Genomic DNA, 21481 nt, shown 5'->3' with positions numbered 1-21481 from the left:
TGCTGAAGACTTGTTAGAAAGGATAAGGTGAAATGCAGCGGGCAGGACGGTTTGAAGTAAATGGGAAAAGAGGAAGTGGAGAAACTATAGACTAGTCTTAATGTTTTCCTGGCACAGGGCTCAAAAGAGAGGAAATTGATTCACTTGGGGGAGGTAGAGCTTGTTCCTAGAGTAAAGGAAGGAAAAGAGAGAGACTAAAGATGCAAGATAGTTGAAATAATACCCTGTCTTGGAAGGAGGGCTAAGAAAGGGATGGGAACCCTAGATATGAGGCCAGAAGTCCTTACCAAATAAGGAAGAAAGATGGGTTTCATACCATTGCTTCAATACAGAAAAATCATAAAAGCCATGTAGACATGACCACATGAATGAAAAGAAAAAGAAGGGACTGAAGGTGTAGCTCAGTGGTAGAGCACATGTTTAGTATGCATGAGACCCTGGGTTTGGTCCCTCACACCACGAGAGAAAGAGGGGGAGAGAGAGTATTAAATATAATATTATGCCACTTGGGTTTAATAAATACATTCATCATGTTTACAAAAAACACTAGACTCTTTTAGTTTTTATTTTATTTTTTTAAAGTATAATAATATTTTGTTTAAATGAAACAAACAATTCATTCAAAATTCTCCATATTCCCCCAACATTGTATAAATCAAGATATAAGGTGATCCAGACAATAGGGCACTTGACCGATAGAGAATACAGAAATAGAAATACAAATACAACGAACTGACCTTTGACAAAGGAACAAAGGCTATTCAATGGGGAAGATGGTCTTTTCAACAAATTGTGCTGGAACAAGTGTAAAAAGTGAATCCAGACTCAGGCCTTACATCTTTGGCAAAAAAAAAAAAAAAAAATTAACTCAAAATTGATGATAGAACTAAGTGTAAAATACAAAACTCTACAACTTCTCGAAGAAAACACAGAAGAAAACCTAGATGATCTTGCATTTGCAAATGGTTTCTTAGATAAAATGCCCAAAGCACAATCCACAAAAGAAATAACTAATTAGTTGGACTTCACTAAAATTAAAATCGTCTGCTCCATGAAAGGTATTATCAAGAGAATGAAAAGATGAAAAGACAAACGCAGCCTGGGAGAAAATATTTGCAAGACACAAATCTGATAAAGGAGAAGTATAGCAAGTTCAAGGTCAGCCTGGGCAACTTAGTGAGACCCTGTCTCAAAGTAAAAAATAAAAGAGCTAGGAATGTACTGGTAGAGTCCCCTGGGTTTAATCCCCAGTACAAAAAAGGGGGGGGGGGGGCAGGAAAAGGAAGGACTGATGAATCAATCAATCAATTCTAATCTCTTTCTTATTGAGGTAAGATTCACATAAGATAAAATTAACCATTTTATAGTACACAGATCTGTGACATTTAGAAAATTCACAGTATTGGCCAACCATCACTTCTTTCTAATTACAAAACGTTTTTATCACTCCAAAGGAAGCTGCATACCCATTAAGTATTCTCTCCCCATTCCCTCTTTCCCTAGTCCCTAGCAACAAATGATATATGTTCTGTCTACACAGTTTTAGCTATTCTGAATATTTCCTATAAATAGCATCACAAAATATGTAATCTTTTATGTCTAACTTGTTTCACTTGGCAAGTTTTTGAGATTCATCCATGTACTTCATTCCTTTCTATGGATGAATAGTATTTCATGGTATGGATACATTACATTTATTTAAGTAAAAGTGTAAAACATGGGTATATTTTGTTGGCCCATCTGTGGATGGACATTGAATTATTTCCACCTTTTGGCTATGGTACTGTGCTGCTTGAGATATATGTATTTGAATACTTGATTCAAATCTGTCCTTAAGGTGGCCCTCTTGGCATCTCCTGGGGAGTTAAGTTTATCTGTGGTACTTAGGAGCTATCAGTTGATATTGCATAGCTATTTGTTGAAAAAAAAAAAAAAAACTTGATTTTCTTGTATTTATCTATTAAATATGTAATGAAGCCAAAGTAGAAAACATTGGTTCTGGGAGCCCTGAGGCTTTGGGGTAATACAGGAAAGGGAAGAAAGGAAGCTGGGCATGGTGCCGTACGCCTGTAATCCCAGTGATTCAGGAGGCTGAGATAGGAGGATCACAAGTTCAAGACCAGTCCAGGCAACTTAGCAAGACTCTGACTCAAAATAAAAAATAAACATAGAGTGCTTGCCTGTCAAGCACAAGGTCCTGGGTTCAATCCCCAGAACTGAAAAAAAAAAAAAAAAAAAAAATCTGGGCAGGGGAAATAGCTCAGTTGGTAGAGTGCTTGCTTCCCAAGTATAAGGCCCTGGGTTCAATCCTCAGCACCACAAAAAAATAAAATAAAATAAAATAAAAAGGGCTGGGGATCTAGCTTGTGGTAGAGCACCCCTGAGTTCAATCCCCAGTTAGTAAAAAAAGGGGTTGGGGTAGAAAGCGATTCTCAGAATAGGAAGGTTCTTGTGGCTCCCTGGGAAGATTAGTCATTCCATTCAATGGCCTTGATTAAAGTTCTACATTTCCACCTTCAGGGTTTCTGCATGCAAGAGAGGGCTCAGTAAGAAAAACAAGGAATTGTAGATTTAAAAGCTGTGACTCATGACTTTTTGAGTCATGATCTTGATTATCCCTAACCTGTGCAGAGTGAATGTATCTCCTTCACACTTGGCTTTATGTATGTAGCTTTCAAACTTATACTGTGAATTCTTATTCATCATGAACTTTATACAAAAGCTGTGTCTGTAATTTCAGTGACTCAGAATGACTTTCTCATGTGAGTCACACCTCTCAGGATGATACTGTTCAAACTGTACTGTCTTAATTAGCATCTCCATCCTCCTCAAAAAAGCCCAAAAGGATGAAACAAGAAAAATGAGATCATCCATGTTAAACATTTAGGCCAACTCAGATTTTAAGTGCATACTTTTAAAAAAATATTATTTTCTTTTTCTCTTTTCCAAATTATCATCTAATATTGGTTTCTCTATTAAAGCCAAGGTGGTTCCTTTCAACTTATAAAATAAAAAATAATTATCTCTACAAATTTCTTTTAAGCTTATAATGGTGAACAAACATTCCAGATATTTTAATCAAATAACAAAGCATCAGTTGGGCTAATCAGTTTGAGAGAAATATAAATTCTGATTTATTTCATTCACATAAAAGTGTAGAGGTAGGTGGTCTAGGCTGGTATGGTGACTCTGCTCCTTAACATCCTCATTCAATAGGTGAGGAATAACTCTTATCACCATTCAGTTATTTCTACATTATGGCCCTCCACAGTTTAACATGGAAGTTAGAGGTCCAGCCATCACAACCACAATCTAATCAACAGGAGAGGCAAAACATGGGAAGGGGCAAAAAGTAGACATCTTTCAAGGAAACTGTTTTGCAGCTACCATAGTTATTTCTGCTTACCTCTCATTGGCCAGAACTTAGTGGCATGACCACATCTAAGTACAAGTTGATGTTTGGACAAGTAGACCATATTCTTTAAGGCTACTTTACCACTTATAAATCACAGCAAATTTGACAAGACTGACTTCGAATTCTAACGTCTTGGTGACATAAGAAACAAGCTTAATCCCAAAAACTTACTCCTAGAATCTGGGAGAAAATCTATCCAAATTCCTGCTGCAGACAGGAGGTGTTCAATACCCCTTTCCAAGAGCTATTCATGGAAGAAAAGTGCCATAGTTTGGAACTTAAATGACCCCCAGAGGCCCAGTGTGTTGAAGGCTTGGTCCCAGCAGGTGGCACTATTGGAGGTGGTGGAAAACCTCTGGGAGGTGAGGCCTAGTGGCAGGAGTTAATTCATTGGAGGGGGTGACTTAGAAGAGATATTAGAACTCAGGTCCTCCTTTCCTTCTCTCTGCTCTAAGCTGTCAACAGGTGAATAGCTTCCTCTATCTTGGGTTCACAACAGGATGTACTGCTCACCACAGGCCTTAAACAACAGGGCTAAATGACAGTGGACTGAAATGTCTAAAACCATAAGCCAAAATAAACCTTTCATGTTTTGAAGGTGATTATCTCAGGTATTTGTTATAGTAACAGAAAGATGACTAACTCAAGGGGGAAAGAGCAGGGAGCTGGAATGGAACCAGGGTTGGGGAGTCAGTCCTCATAACCAGCTCCTGAGAGAAGAATCCCTGAGTGCAGGCTTCCCTGACACTGAAACGGGGTAGAAATGAGACAGAGGTAAAGGTCGAACTAAAGAAGAGGACAGTTTCATCATCAATGAAGAACCCATGAGCCAAAAGCTGAAAGGAACCACCTTGGCTTTAATAGAGAAACCAATATTAGATGATAATTTGGAAAAGAGAAAAAGAAAATATATATCAGTCACAGTTCTGTCATCCCTATACCACGTCATGAATATTTCTGGCCTTTTGTTTTCCAATGAGAGGTATTTCTTCACTTGCTTTTACTTAAACATAGGTACTATAAATATAATAGATGCACTATTTTCTACCCTTTTTCAGGTAACATTAATATAAGAATATTTTTAAATGAACATTGTTCGTGTGATAACATTCTTTGTAGAAACAATGAACTGGTTAAGGGAATGGGCCCTGAAGTGACTCTTCACAGCTTGAGTTCATACCCTATGGTGACCGCATGCGGTGACCACAGGTAAGCTACTTAACATTACTTTGCCTCATTTTCCTCATCTATAAGTGGGAAGAAATAATATGACAATAATACCTCCCTCATAGAGCTGTTTTGAGGATCAAATGAAATGATTTGTGTCAAGTGAGCTAATAACAGCTCTCAATTAATGAAAGCTCTTCTTATTTTTACCTAACTTTAATGCCTACAAAAAATTTCAATGAGTGGGTATTTCATCCTATTACTCAATAGCTGGCTAATTATCAGTTTGGGGTTATTACAAAATTTGAAATATTTTAGTTCTCTTTTCTCTTTTATACATATTTTTCTTTTAAATTAATTTTTAATTGGTACAATATAATTATACATAAGAGTGACACATTCATACATGCACATAATTTGGTCAGTCTCATTCCCTTGTACCTTCACTTTTTCTTCTCTCCTCCATACCCTGGTCCCCTTTCTCTACTGATCTCACTTCTAAATTTTGTGAGATACCCCCCCATCCCATACTTTTTAAATTTTTGTCCTTTTTTTTTTCCCGTCTTCCACATATGAGAGAAAACAAATAACTCTTGACAGTTACTGAGTTTGGATTATTTTGCTTAACATAATGCTCTCAAGTTCCATCCATTTTCCTGCAAAGGACAATTTTATTTATGGCTGAATAAAATTCTGTTGTGTATATATGCCACACTTTCTTTATTTATCTGTTGACCAACACCTAGACTGATAGCTTAGCTATTGTAAATTGCGCTGCTATTTACATGGATATGCATGTATTGCTATAGTATGACTTTGATTCTTTAGGATAAATACCAAAGAGCAGTATAGCTGGTCATGTAGTGGTTCTATTCCTACTCTTTTGAGGAAACTCCATACTGATTTTCATAGTGGTTGGACTAATTTACAATCCCACCAACAGTGTATAAGTGTTCCTTTTTCCCACATCTTCTCCAACATTTATTAGTATTTGTATTCTCAAGATGAAATCTCTGTAGTTTTGATTTGCATTTCCCTGATTGCTAAAGCTTTTTTTTTTTTTTTTTTTTTTTTCAGTGCTGGGGATTGAACCCAGGGCCTTGTGCTTGCGAGGTAAGCACTCTACCAACTGAGCTATCTCCCCAGCCCTTGCTAAAGTTCTTGAAAATTTTTTCATTTGTTTATTGGCCATTTTTATTTCTTCTTTTGAGAAGTGTCTGTTTAGTTAATTTGCCCACTTATTGACTGGGTTATTTTGTTGTCTTATTTTTGGTGGCAAGTGTTTTGAGTTATTTAATATATTCTGGATATTAATCCTCTGTAGAAAAGCAGCTGGCCAAGATTTTCTCCCATTTTGGAGACTCTTTCTTCACCCTATTATTTCCTTTTCTGTGAAGAAGTGTTTTAATTGGATGTCATCCCATTCATTAATTCTCAGTATTATTTCCTAAGCTTTAGGAGTCCTATTGAGGAAGCCATTGCCTATGCCTACATGTTAGGGTGTCGACCCTGTTTTCTTCTAGGAGTTGCAAAGTCTGTAGTCTAAATCCTATGTCTTTGATCCATTTTGAGATGATTCTTGTGCAGGGTGAGAGATAGGGAACTAGTCTCATTCTTCTACATATAGATATCCAGTTTCCCAGCACTGTTAAAAAAGGCTCCAATATATGTTTTTGGTGCATCAAAAATTAGATAACTATATCTGTGTGGGTTTGTTTCCACTTCTCCTATTCTATTCCATTTGGTGTCTGGTTTTATGCCAATACCATGCAGTTTTTGTTACTATAGCTCTGTACTAAAATTTGAAATCATTTTGTGAGCCTCCTGCATTGCTCTAATTGCTTTGACTATTCTGCATCTTTTATTCTTTCAAATGAATTTTAGACATGTATTTCTGGTTCTTTAATGAATATCATTGGTATTTTGATGGGAATTGCAATCAATCTATAGATTGCTTTTGATATTATGGTCATTTAAACAATATTAATATTAATTATTAATATTATTAATATTAATATTAATTAATATTAATATAATTTTGTATATCAAAGAATAGCAAGGTCTTTCTATGTTCTGAAGTCTTCTTAATTTCTTTCTTCTGTGTTCTATAATTTTCATTGTAGAGGTCCTTTGCCTCCCTGGTGAGATTTATTCCTAGGTTTTTGTTTGTTTGTTCATTTGTTTGAGGCTATTGTGGATGGAACTGTTTTCCTGATTTCTTTCTCAGCAGCTTCACTATTGGTATACAGGAAAGCTATTGATTTTTGTATCCCACTATTTTACTTTCTATCAGTTCTAGATAAAAGCTCTGGTTGAGCTTTTTGAATCTCCTAACTATAGGATCATATCATTTTCAGCAATAATTTTACTTTTTCCTTTCCTATTTGTATTCCTTTTATTTCCTTCTCTTGCCTAATTGCTCTACTTAAATTTCAAGTACTATTAAATAAGTGTGGTGAGCATGGACTTGTCCTCATTTTAGAGGAAATATTTTCAGTTGTCCCCCATTTACTGTGATGTTGGCTTTGGGTTTGTTATATATTACCTTTATGATAAGTAGGTAAGTTCTATCTATACTTAGTTTCTTCAATGTTTCTATTATGAATAGGTGCTAATTTTGACAAAAGCTTTTTCTGCATCTATTGACATGACTGTGGTTTTTGTCCTTATTTATATTTACGTGGTAAATTGCATTTATTGATTTTATTTGATGCAAGAATGTCGAACCCTCCTTGCATCCCTGGAATGAAACCAATTTGATAATGATGTACAATTATTTTAATGTGCTATTAAATAGGATTTGACAACATTTTATTAAGGATTTTGGGGACTGGGGAGATAGCTCAGTCGGTAGAGTGCTTGCCTTGTAAGCACAAGGCCCTGGGTTCGATCCCCAGCACCCAAAAAAAAAAAAAAAAAAAAAAAAAAAAAAGGATTTTGGCATCTCTGTTCATCAAGAACTTTGGTCTGTAGTTTTTCTTTGATGTGTCCTTGTCTGGTTTAGGTATCATAGTGATCTTGGGCATCATAGAATGAATTTGGAAGTATTCCATTCCTATCTATATCATGGAATAATTTAAGGAACAAATTGGCATTAATCCTTCTCTAAACATCTGGTAGAATTCATGTAAGAATCCATCTGATCCTGGGATTTACTTTGTTGGAAGGTTTTTTATTACTACTTAAATATCACTTCTTATTATTTGTCTGTTTAGGCTTTCTATATCCTCTTGATTCAATTTTTGTAGGTTGTATATGTCTAGAAATTTTTCCATTACCATCTAATTTATTGGAACACAAGTTTTTGAAATAGTCCCTAATGAACTTCTGGATTCCAGTGATGTCTATAGTGATAGCTCCTATTTTAAATTAAATTTTACTAATTTGGGGGCTCTTTTTCTTTTGATTAGTTTGGCTAAGGGATTATCAATCCTGTTTTTCTTTTCAAAGAAAGAATTATTCCTTATGTTGATACTTGGTATTGTTTTACTCTTCGCTAGTTCATTGATTTTTGTCTTTAATCTTAATTATTTTCTTCTACTGGTTTTGGACTTGACTTGTTCTTGTTTTTCAAAGATCTCAAGATGCATCATTAGTTTATCTGGAATCTTTCTTTTTTTTTTTTAATGTAGGCACTCATAACTATAAATTTGCCTCTTAGAATAGTTCAGGGTTCCAGATGTTTTGATACATTGTAACCCTGTTCTCATTTGCTTCTAAGACTTTAAAAATTTATTCTCTGATTTCTTCTATAATCCTTTCACTGTTCAAAAATGTGTTGCTTAATCTCTTCATGTTTTTGTATAAATTCTATTGTTTTTATTGCTATTGATTTCTAATTTCTTTCCATTATGATTTGATAAGATGCAAGAAACTATTGTGGTTTTTCAAATACTTGCTGAGGCTTACTTTGTGTTCTAAAGTATGGTTTATTTTGAAGAGGAGTCCATGAGGGGCTGAGAAAAAAAATTAATTTGGCTGTTATATCCATTTAATTTATAATGTATGTTAGGTATGCAGTGTTATTACTGCTTTTATGTTTGGATGACCTACCAATTTGTGAGAGGTAGTTGAAATCACCCAGTATTATTGCATTGGGGTCTATGTTAATCTTTATGTTGAGTAGTTTTTTTGAAATAGTTATATTTATTTATTTTTATGTGGTACTGAAGCTCAAACCCAGTGCCTCAGACATGGCAGGCAAGCACTCTACCACTGAGCTACAATCCCAGCTCTAGTGTTTGTTTTATGTAATTGGGTGCACTGATGTTTGGGGCATAAATGCAATCAGTGTGTCTTCTTGTTGGATTGTTCTCTTTATCAGTATAAAGTGACCTTATTTGTCTCTTCTGATTAATTCTGGCTTGAAATCTGCTTGTCAGATATGGGAATAGCTACTTCTGCTTGTTTGAGAGCTCCATTTACATGGAATGTCATTTTCCTTTCTATCTTCCAACCTGTGGCTGTCTCTGCCTATAAGATGAGACTCTTACAAATAAATATAGTTGGATCTTGTTTTTTAATCCACTCTGACAGTCTTTTTGGAAGTGTTGAGATCATTTACCTTCAGTGTTATTATGATAAATGTTTATTAATTCCTGCAATTTTGATTTATTTCTAATTTTTAATTCAGTCTTGTTTCTTATTTGCTTAGCTATTCTTCTAATGAGGCTCATTCATTTATGAGCTCTGGAGTTTGTTTTTAATTTTCTAATTTCTTCTGTGTATAGCATTTCTTTAAGTATTTTATGTCATGCAGGCTTTGCAGGCATAAATTCTTTTTTTTCCCCCCATAAACTATTTTAGTTTCTCCTTACTTTGGAAGGTTTTTCCTTCACTTATATTCTGGAGGATAGCTTTTCTGGATATAGAAATTTTGGTTGACAGTTATTTGCTTTAAGAGTTTGGAACACATTGTTCCAAGGCCTCCTGAATTTTAAGAGTTTGTGTTGAGAAACCAAAAGTAATTCTAGTTGGCTCACTTGTACATGTGACATTATGTTTTTCTCTTGACACTTTTAAAATTCTATCCTTGTTCTCTGTGTTAGGCATTTTGATTACAATGTGTCATGGTAAAGTTCTTTTTTGGTCTTGTCTATTTGAGGTTCTGCATTTCTCCTGTATCTGGATGTCTACCTTATTTCCAAGGTTTGGAAAATTTTGTTATTAGTTTCCGTGAAAAGGTTTTCTGTGCCATTAGCCTATATCTCATATCCCTCATCAATTCCAGTGGTTCTTAAATTTGGTCTCCAGTGTTCTTGTATATTTTGATCATGATTATTTATTTTCTTTCCTTTAATACTATCTGAATATTCAAGGCTGGCCACTTTGTCTTCCAGCTCTGAGATTCTGTTTTCTACTTGGTCTATTCTAAAGGAGAGACTTTCTACTGAATTTTTGTTTGATTTATTGTACCTTTCATTTTCATGATTTCTGTCTGGTTCTTTTCAGTATCTCTCTCAAATTTGTCATTCATATCCTATACTGACTGCTTTGTTTCATTCACTTTTCTGCGTTCTCTTGTGAGTTGCTAATACTTTTATAATCATTCTTTTGATTTTTTGAGGGGGACAGTACTGGGGATTTAATACAGGGATGCTTTACCACTAAGCCACATTCCCAGCCCTTTTTATGCTTTATTTTGAGATAGGATATGACTTAGTTGCATAAGTCCTTGCTAAGTTGCTGAGACTGGCTTTTGAACTTGAAGTCCTCCTGCCTCCTGATTAGCTGGGATTACAGGTGTGTGCCACCACACCTGGCATTCTTTTGAATTCTTAATCTGGTGTTTTAATCTACTTCAATATCTTTGGAGTCAGTTGTTGATGAGTTATAAACCTTGGGAGGTGTCATGTTACCTTGTTTTGTTACATTTCTTATATTTCTGGTTTTTGTTATGATTTGTTCACCTGTTTGAATGGAGTTCTCTTCTACTTTGATGTGAGGGCCTTTTTGAGGGTACAGCCTTCTCTTGGTTATGTGTTCTGGGACACATAATATTGCAAATTATTGAATATATTTCCAAGTGGGTTTTGTAGTATAGTTTCCCTGATTGTTTGGGGGAATGATTAGTACACCTTGATGCAGCACTGTACTGTATTGGAGCTTGAGGAGCCCACTTTTTCTGTAGGACACACAAGAGTGTGGTCTTTCTGCAGATCAGGCAGTTGTATTGTATACAGCAGGACATACAAGGTATATCCTCTGTGTTTGCTCTTCTAAACTTGACAAGTCTATATGTCTGTATTTAGCAGTGCTCTAGGTTGAGACACCACATATGAGTGATGTCCACATCTGCCATTGGAGCAGATGTCCATAAGTGGAACCTGAGACCCCTCCCTAGCTGTTTCTACTGAGGTCCTCTTTGGGGGTTTTTTGCTCCCCATTTGTTTTGTGTTAAAGCATTGCTGAAATTTGAGTGGGGTTGGGTTGTATGTGGAGCAAGTATGCTGTCTTTTAGCTGGATTTGGGGTGTAGCTCAGCAGTATAGTGTCTACTCCATGAACCTGTAGTGTCATACTAGATTTCCAGTTCCTCACAGAAAAGGGGGATATAAAAACCAGCAATGGGGCAGAAAACAATATGCAGCATTAGAGTAAGTCCCAGGTATATACCATGATATCTATAACACTAATAACCACACAAACAAGAATGGTGGGGTCAGAAATTAACAATAGCAACAACAAACAACAGCCATGAACTACATATGGCATTGAAGTAAACACCAGGTGTCAACTACAACATCCATAATACCAATAACCACTGCAACATAAAAGATGGGGGTGGAAGTTATATAAGCTAAATAGTTTTTAAAGATGGTAAAAATGCAGATAATTCAGAGAAATAAAAATGGGATAGGAAGGCAAAAGGAAGTTTAGAATATTCAAAAGGTGAAAAGAGAGAAGACAGAAGAGAAATATCATGTGAAGATCATAAAGGAGAGAGGAAAAAATAAAATAAACAAAATACAGACATAGGAAGAGAAAGAAGAAGAAAATCTGGTTATTACAGGGAGAAGAAAGTAGAGAAAGTAACAAGAGATGAAAACTAAAACTTAAAAAACCTTCAAAAAACAAAATATCACAATGTCACACACCTGTAATCCCAGTAGCTTGGGAGGTTGAGGCAGGAGGATCAGGAATTCAAAAGTCAGCCTCAGCAACTTTGCAAGCCCCTATCTCTAAATAAAATATAAAAAGGGGTGGGGATGTGGCTCAGTGGTTGAGTGCCCTGGGTTCAATCCCTAGTACCAAAAAAAACAAAAACAAAAACAAAAATACAAAAAAAAGGTAATAAAAAAGGCTGGATGTGGTGACTTCCACCTGTAATCCCAGTGGCTTGGGTGGCTGAGGGAAGAGGATCACAAGATCAAAGCCAGCCTCAGCAAAAGCGAGGAGCTTAGCAAATCAGTGAGACCTTGTCTCTAAATAAAATACAAAATAGGGCCTGTCCCTCCCAAAAAAAAGATAATAATAAGGAAAAAATTATAAAAAAAGAAATATACATACATATGTCAGTTAGCAAATGCAAGAAAAAAAATCTTAAAGAAAAATTAAAGAATTAAACCAACATAGATGCCCTTCAACAGATGAATGGATAAAGAAACTCTGGTATATATACACAATGGAATACTATTCAGCCATAAAGAATAATAATATTATGGCATTTGCAAATAAATGGATGGAATTGGAGAATATCATGCTAAGTGAAATCAGCGAAGCCCAAAAAACCAAAGACTGAATGTTTTCCCTGATAAGAGGAGAATTATATATAATGGGGTGGGAGGGTGGGGAGTGAGAGAAGAATGGGGGAACTTTGGATTGTGTAGAGGGAAAGGAGGGAGGGGGGTATGAAAAATGGTGGAGTGAGACAGACATCGTTACCCTATGTACATGTATGATTGCATGAATGGTATGAATCTACATCGTGCACAACCATAGAAACAAAATGATGTACCCCATTTGTGTACAATGAATCGAAATGCAGTCTGTAAAAAAATTAAAAGATAAATTTAAAAAAACAAAAACAAAAACAAAATTCAAATATAAAAAAAAATTTATATCCACTGAGGTGGTTGAAACTATTGACAAGGATAGATGTTCATGCCTCTACCAGACTACCAGATTGTCCTTCTTTCCATTTCATCTTGGGCTATGCACCCCTTAGAGAGAGCAAGGGCTGGAGGTTATTAAACCCTTCCTCGTTTTGTGTTGCTCACCAAGCTGCTGACCGGAGTGGCCTGAAACCAAAACTCGTTGAAATGTTCTCAGCTTCCCTACTCACCAGTACAAGGTAGAATGTAATGGGAAGTACTGTCCATTGGAGTTTTGTCTGGACAGACTAGAATAGATGCTCTCCCAGGGTGGAGCTGCTGCAGAGTTCTAAATGGGAAGTCTAGCTCTGATCAGAAATTTGGAACTTTGTCAGGTGTTATCTACTCCAGAGAAATTAGATCAACACATACCAAGGGGCAGGTAGATGCTGATCTCTTCTGGGCATCTGGACCTCAGGGGCCTCCCCAGAATTCTACTTGTAGGGCTGGTAACCAACCACCCTGGGTGAAGGGAGCACAGCAGGTCTCAGACACTCCACTGCCTGTGAATATGGCCTTCCAGGGCTAATATCTGCCTCTTGAGTTTCCTGACCCTCTTCAGCTGGTGGCCCAATCCACCAGACCTGAAGGGAAAGAGCTATACTCCCCTTTGCATCTCTAACCTAAGTCCCCATGGTTACAACCTTCTCTGTTCCTGCTTCCATTGCCAGGTGCGCCCTATGCCACAGTAAACACTGGCTGGGACAGTGTAGCAGTATTCACTATGCTCTCCTGGGTTCTGCAGCAACAAGCTCCTTCATGACCTCCACCAGTTATCTCCCTGCCTCAGCTCCCACGTTGAGAGACCCTGGGCATTCTTTAAACATCAGCGCTCTGTGCAGCCTCTGGACCAGCTAAGGTCCAACTGCCTTTTTATTCTAGAGGTGTTCCAGCGCCAAATTTGTCTGCTGTGTTTCTCTTCCCTGAGTGTTATCCCTCCTCTCTCAGTGACCTGGAGGTGCTGCAACCCTCAGTTGGCTCTGATGAACTCTTTCTTGTTCTCTGTTTGAAACCCCAGAATTTCCGAGTCTCTCTGTCTGATCATCATCTACTGAATTTCAGTGAATTTCCTCAGTCACCCATCTTACTAAGCAGTATTCCCATTGTTTGAATCCCAAGCTGTGGAGCAACTGGAAAGTTCCTCTAATCCACCAATTTTGTCTCTCTCTTATTGCTTATATTTAGGGCTATTGCCTTAAAGAAATATCTTAAGAGTCTTCATGTGTATTTTAGAACATTTTATTTAATAAATAAGTTTAATAAATAAAATAGGCATTTCATTCCCTTTTCAGTACATCAGCATTGATCCTTATCTATATATAATTGTCATTTGTGATGTCAAAAATATTTCATTAAAAACTCTACACAGTGAAAAAGAAAAAGCACTTGATAATCCAATGCTTACATACAAGTATAAAAGAAGGAATCAAAGATTTCACTTTAAAATAAGGAAAATAACTTACATGACAACTGTCTAAAAGACAAAGACAGTGGCTTTCAGAGTTTTCCCCACGTACACACAGCCGTCTCCCAGCTACCACTCCCCATTATCCACGCTCTCTCACTGAGCTCTCTCACAAGTGCTCCCTCATGTGATTTATGTCTTCTCCTGCAACACTTCCTCTTCTCCATCTCAACCTGCTCAAAGACTTCAATTCTTCAAGATTTGGTTCAACCTTCCTAGCAGCTCATATTCAGTGGCATAATCAAACACACTCATAAGCAAGCTTCATTTCCTCCTCAGAACAGCTCTGAGGTAGGAATGGGCAGGCAAGGCCTCATTTCTCCCATTTGTCTTGGGCCTATAATCATCATCCCTCTTCCTTCCACACCACACCCCTTGTTAGTGAGCAAGACTCACGGGAGAAAACATTTTCACTGGGGCTGGGGGATTGCCTGATGCTTGATATTAGATCTGTGGTTTCGGCTCAATAAATAAAGTATCTAATTGAACTCATCATTATTACATATACAAATTTAATTTGATAGTGGATTGGAGATGTAGTTCAGTAGCAGAGTACTTGCCTAGCATGCATGAGACCCTTGCATTGATCCCAGTACTGGGAAAAAAAAAAAAAAAAAGAAATTTAATTTGCTAAATTTATTGGTTGTTTATGTTATCTTAGTAACATATTAACATACACACAACTAAAAAGTAATATAAATAAATACTATGTTTCTTCTGTGTATCTAAAACATGGGAAGAAAGCAAATAAGATGCTATACATGGCAGTTTGAGGTAAATTACTGCCTCGAAACAAGAGCAAGATGCTGTAACTGTTAATGAAAGGAAACAGAATAAATAGAAAATGCTTGTAGCCTGGTATAGATGCAACTGGAGAAGGCAAAGTTGCACTAATGTTCCTCTTAGGGAGCTGAGGTTGTAGCTCAGTGGTAGGGCACTTGCCTCACACATGTGAGGCACTGGGTTCCATCCTCAGCACCACATAAAAATAAATAAAATAAAGGTATTGTGTCCATCTACAACTAAAAAATATATTTTAAAAAAAAGATTCCTCTCAAGTCTCCTCTATAATACTTAACACGGGGTGCTGATTCAAAGTGCCATGCAGACACAGTACTTCCTCCTGGTGCCCCTAAGCAAAGATTAAATATAAAGATAACTGCAGGAGTTCCCCCACTCACTAAACAACAACAGCAAGATCACTTAAAATAATAGCCAGGTGTGGTAGTGCATGCCTGTAATCCCAGAGAACTGGGGGCTAAGGCAGGAGATCACAAATTTGAGGTCAGCCTCAGCAACTTAGCGAGGCTCAAAACAACTTACATTATACCCTTATAATAACTGCCTACCATACTACATCTTTACTGTTCAAACATTACTCATGAAGTTATCTAAATCTGCCAATACAGTGTTGAATGATAAGTCTCAACATAACAAAATGTGTTGTAGGTGGCACTGAAGTCAAATTGTGCTTTGTGCTCCAAGATGAAGTCAAGTTCTTTTGGCTTCAGTGACAAGACAAGTGCTGTCTGTATTAAATTTTAGTCTGCCTATGTTCTCTGATCTCCCTCATGCAGAAGGAACACTTCCTTGGCAAGTGTATTAGCTAAGGCTGTCCCTTTGTTACTTTAACACTGGGCAAAGGTTAAACATTTGTAGCTAAATTTGCATCTTCCCCTCCTGTTGCTTCATAGAAACATTTATACCAGTTATTGTTTTTCTTTGGAAGCACTTTTCAACCAAAAAACATGTGTCTCCTATGACTATTGCTTACATCACTAATTGGTGACTAAAGTTTTATTTGGAACTTCAGCAATTTCTGTAGTAGTTGAAGTACTTGTTGAAATGATGTAACACTCTAATTCTCATTTTTTTAATTTTAGGATCAAAGTTTTAGCAGAATTTTTCAGTTCAACTAGCACTGAATCTTAAAAGTTGATGTTTAATTAACATGCTATTTCTATTTATGGGGTAAGAATTATTTTTAAAAACTTCACATTTTTCCTCTCTCATTTCCCATGACTGGTATCAGTAAGTAACTTTTTTTTTTTTTTTTTCGGTGCTGGGGCTCGAACCCAGGGCCTTGTGCTTGCAAGGCAAGTACTCTACCTACTGAGCTATCTCCCCAGCCCAGTAAGTAACTTTTTTTTCCATCAGTTTTCCATCCTCATCTAAGCAACTTAAGTGAGACCCGTTTCAAAATAAAAAATAAAAAGGGCTGGGGATGGAGGCAGGAGAATCACAAGTTCAAGGCCAGCCTCAGCAACTCAGCAAAGCCCTAAGCAACTTAGTTAGACCCTGTCTCAAAATGAAAAATAGAAAGGGTTAGGAATATAACTCAGTGGTCAAGATTCCTTGGGTTCGATCCTTAGTACTTACTTCATGGCAAAATGTATAAAAATACACACATATAGACACAGACCAGTTACAATTAACTTTAAAAAATGTATAAATGAATAAATAATAATAACAAACAACTTTAAATGTCTCTTTAACAGTAGTCTCCTTTTAGGCCATGCCCCAATTAGGAGGGTGACTTGATTAACTGTCAAATTTACAGAAGTGCCTACATAAATGGAGAAGTGACCTCTAAATGATAAGGCCACTGTTATATACTGAGTTTCTCTCTCTCCCTCTCCCCTCCTGCTCCCTCTCTTATTTTCCTCCTTCCCCCCTCTCCCCCCGTTTCTCTCTCTGCCATGTGAGAACTGAAGACAGCCCTCTGAAAACCAAGAAGAGGACCCTTACCAGGCACAGGATCTGCCAGCACCTTGATCTTGGACTTGCTAGCTTCCAGAACTGTGACAAATAATTGCATGCTATTTAAGTTACCCAGTCCAAAGTCATTTTGTGTAGCTGCCCGAATAGACTAAGATAGCCCCTCTTTCACACTCAAATCTTGGGTACAAAAAAAAAGTTTGCAAGGTGATGTACAAAGTTTTGGTTAACTGTGGTTGTTTCTAAGAGGTAAGATTGTATTTGTTATTCTGACTTCCGCAATCTATATTTACATTTAACTTTTTGAGATGGAGTATGGATACCTACAGGCTAATTGGACACACTCTAAAAGCTTATTTCTGTATCTCTAATTCACTTGATTGTTACTCGACCAATTCAATAGTGCTCAGTTTTTAAAGTTTTGAGGATTTCCCTTCCAAAGTTGATCTGTTCTTCTCAGACAGTTCAAACCCCACTTATAGTCAAGCACTCCTCATAGAGAGTCATTTCACACTGAACAGGATCTTATTCCACATACCACTCACATGCATGCAAGCTTGAAAACCACTCTCTCTCTCTTTCTCTCTCTCTCTCTAGGAATGGAGACCTCCAGGCGAAGAAAGGTTTGGGTTTTCACGTGGGAGACAGGATGAGTTTCTTTCTCAGGGTGTGTTGCAAAAAGAGGCAGTACTTTTCCTTGGCAGAAACTCTGCTGTTCCAATCATACACTCTGTGGTTGAGGTCAAGGTGAAGATCCAGAAGTGGGCGTTTTCTGGAGGAAATGAGAAAGGCAAATTTTAATGCCATGCAAATATCAAAGAGAAGACAGATTGTCATTAGGGTAAAATAAGCCAACAGACGTGAAAGTTCTTTGAAACCGTTCCTTTCGAGACACTCCTCAAGCTGCTTCACCAATGATTCAAACCAGTTGGTGGCACTGGTCCAACAGCCACAGTTCCCTCCCTGCAAGAGCAGAATTTTACTCTCTAAGAACACACAGGCTAGATGATAACCCACCTGGGTCAACTATGCAAAGGCAGAATGGGTATAAAAGGCCAATAATACCACTGGCTCATGGAGTATCTACCTTTGAAGCCCTATTTGTTCTAGCTATGGCCCTTCTCTTCCTGATAAGCCACTAAGAGTGGACCAGGGAGAGAAAGTTGTGATATTTGTTCCTGGGTCTTCAGATCTGCAACCAAGAATGCATTCAACAGGTGGCTCAGAAATATCATTCTCAATTATAATTAGGGAACAACTAGAAAGGCCAATTAATCTTACACATGAGATGTACTGTGGCTTCATTCAGCCTGTCTGGAAACCAGGATGCCAATGTTTCTTTAGGAAAGCATTCTTACCAATTAACATCATAAATGTTTATAGCAGTCCCCTTATCCACAGGGGATACATTCTAAGATTGTCAGTGGGTACATGAATCCACAGCTAGCTCCATATATATATACTGCATATACTATGCTTTTTCCAAGACTACATACCTATAATAAAGTTTAATTTTATATTAGACACAGAAAGAGATTAACAACAACAATAATAAAATAGAACAATTACAACTATATTCTGTTCAAAAGTTGTTGAAAGTTTATGAGTTTGTTATTTCTGGAATTTTCTACCTAATATTTCCAGACTGTTGTTGATTGGGTAACTGAAACCAGAGAAAGCAAAACCTCAGATATGGGGGATTATTGTTTACAACAACAATCTGTAGACATGAACAGTCAGATATCATTTTTCACCCATCAAACTGTCAAAACATGGAAAAACAAAAGAGCCTATAGTACCAGTGAGAATTCAGGGACACAGGGACTCTCATATGAGACTGGCATAAGTGTCCTAGAAGACGATCAGGTCAGAGGCATCCAAAGTTTTTCATGCCCTTTGACACAGTGGTTCCACGTCTAGGAATTCACCCACGGAAATAGTTCTTATAAGCAAGATGTCAAACTGTTAAGATGTTTTTAGCACTTTCTTTGTGTAAAAGCAAAACACTATCTGATGACTGAAGGTCAGTTGAGTAAAACAAGCTATAGCCATATCTCTGGCTGCTCTGCAGACATTTAAAGGATGTTGTCTACATGTGATTACTGACATGCAAAAACATTTGTGATCTACCATTAAGCAAACTAAAAACGGGATGTAAGTAATAGTAGATGATGCTTCCATCTGGTTGTATCTATGATTGTGTGGAAATCCCCTCCCTCAGAAAAAAAAGTCCGGAAGATGGTTAACAGAAGATGGTTCTAGTTAGGAGGGTTATAAATGCCTGTTACATTCTGTTTTCAGCATCTCTATTTATGATTTTATGTATGCTCTTGTAGTAAAAACACTTTTTAAAAAAATTTCTGAGCTTTAAAGAAAAATATCCAAACTACAAGCTGACTAACACAAAGGGCTCATAATTTGTGCTGGGTCTATATTTTACCCCTAAGACAACACTCATGGGGAAGGAAAAATCTCTTTCCTCCATGACAGGCATCAAACATGACATCAAATGTCTTGGTAGCAGGACAATAAACAAGAGGTCAGAATTGATCCCCTGCTAGGTGGCTCACCTTTCTTGCTCCAGTTTCTGGGAGAGGGTCTGCAGGTAAAAGGAGGGTGAGCTAGAGGACTGCTCCAGCAGGGACACGTTTGCAGTGCACAGGCTCCAGAAGAAGTCAGCTTCTCGGTGAACTGTGCTTGGCCCAGGCTTTGGCTCCTTGGAATCCACATTGGTCACTGCAGGACCATCGACCTCCACCAGGCTGCTGTCTTCCGGTTGGCCCTCTGACACCACATAGTTCTGAATAAAAAAGAGCTTTGGTTTCCCTATGAGGGAAGGACATTTGTCCCCCATGAATAACCTTCTGATATGATGCAAGGATAACCCTGAGCGAGTCTCATCCACGCCAAACACACTTTGGGAGCCTCCTCGGCTCACCAGGACACACACAAAGCTGTCATGGTCTTGGTGTTGGGGCAGATTGGCAACTTGGTGAAGTATATCTTTTATATCTTTCACAGGAAGATGCAAAAAATTTTTGACTTCATAGCCTAGGGAAGTGAAGGTGTGTCGAAGAACTTCTGGAGAAAATAAACAAACATGGAAAACAACAATTGAGTCAGAAAAGCCCAAGGAACTGGAGTACTAGGAACTGGGTAGGAATTCTAGGCATGGTCTAGTCTCGTTTTCTTCTTTGTTTCTGTGTGACAATATTTTAAGGGGCCTGAAAACTGAGACAGGAGGGATGGAAGAAATCCAAAACATGAAATATGTGACTTTCTTGCTCCAGGTTGACAAGGGTGGTCTGTTTTCTACTACACCACGGCCTCTGCCTGACACCACCAGCATATGTGGCCATAGACACAGACTGAGTCCACTCCAGTCCAATCGAACAAGAACAAAACCTTTTTCTTTTCAGCTGAAACAAAGTTGGGGATTTTTCAAAAGGCTCTTTCTTAAAATAACAAGCCTTAACAATAACCTACATTTGTTGGAATGGAAGTGTTTGCAGAGTGTAAATCCAAGCCTAGTCCCAAATGGCTGTAGAAATGGCAGCACAGGTCATGAGGATCCCTCAGTCTGCCTTGGACTGATTCAGAAGCCCCTTGGTTTAACTCAAGACCATTTCTGGACTTCCCAGTTCCTATCACAATCTGCTTCCCAGAGTGACCAACCTCTGCCTGAGCAGCTGAGTCTTGGCCAAGATTCCCTATAAAACTCCCAAAGATTCTTCTCCCAGGCAACCTGAGGGGCAGTATAAGGTAGTGGCAAGAGCAGACATTAATCCAGACAGCCCTGACCTTATACTACCTTAGGCTATATGACTTTAAGAAAGTGGAATTCCTTGGCTTCAGCTGGAATGACAATCCACCTTACAAGACTGCTGTGAGGATTAAACAGTACAAGTAAACTCTTGGTGTTCAGTAAATATTAGTTCCTACTCTCATTTAGAATCTTTTTGTCCATCTTCCAGAAGTTTCAATGGCCCTACAGATGCAACCAAGTTCATTTTTCTTATCTGCTCAGTCTGCCCTTTGTGGAGGAATAAACACACCCTCATAAACCAATTTATATCTTTTTTAATAGCAGAATTTTTTTTCTCTTCCCCATTCAAAAATCCCACATCCTACCGGGTGTGGTGGCAAATGCCTATAATCCCAGCAATTTAGGAGGCTGAGGCAAGAGGATCTCGAGTTCAATGCCAGTCTCAGCAAAAGTAAGGTGCTAAGCAACTCAGTGAGACCTTGTCTCTAAATAAAATATGAAGTAGGACTGGGGATGTGGCTCAGTGACCCAGTGCCCCTGAGTTAAGTCCCTGGTACCCCCTTGCCCCCCAAAATCCAATGTGCCTTTGATTTACCCATTACATTTCTCTAATTTTGTGGCAGAAGTGATAGCATGTGACTGACAAAGCTAGATCATCAAAAGGATATAACTTCCACTGGACTCTTTCTCTTTATTTGAATGAATTGCCTGTGAGAACACTCAGGCAGCTGTCACCTTGGAGAGACTCACAGGCAGAAGAACTGAGGCCTCTCACCAACAGTCAGCACCAGCTTCCCAGCCACAGGAATGAATCTCCTTAGCAGGGGATACTCCAGTCTCAACCAAGTTTTCAGTGAG

General features: G+C 37.8%; 1 protein-coding gene across 7 annotated transcripts in view; it reads right to left on the bottom strand.

Annotated features, from left to right (window-relative positions):
• Nucleotides 1-16496: 16496 nt before the first annotated feature.
• Cflar (CASP8 and FADD like apoptosis regulator) overlaps nt 16497-21481 on the bottom strand; it is a 43106-nt gene continuing 38121 nt past the window's right edge. For all 7 annotated transcript variants that reach the window (XM_047543193.1, XM_047543188.1, XM_047543187.1 and 4 more), the window contains 2 exons: nt 19428-19938; nt 16497-17629 (listed from right to left, as the gene is read on the bottom strand). In XM_047543193.1, coding sequence (XP_047399149.1) covers nt 17491-17629; nt 19428-19938 — 650 coding nt within the window. In that variant the 3' untranslated portion in view covers nt 16497-17490. The remainder of the gene's footprint in view (nt 17630-19427; nt 19939-21481) is intronic.

This window comes from Sciurus carolinensis, chromosome 3 (genome assembly GCF_902686445.1).
Source record: "Sciurus carolinensis chromosome 3, mSciCar1.2, whole genome shotgun sequence".
NCBI classification, from domain to species: domain Eukaryota; kingdom Metazoa; phylum Chordata; class Mammalia; order Rodentia; family Sciuridae; genus Sciurus; species Sciurus carolinensis.
The sequence above is the reverse complement of the archived record's forward strand: the minus strand, read 5'-3'. Positions and strand labels throughout refer to the sequence as shown.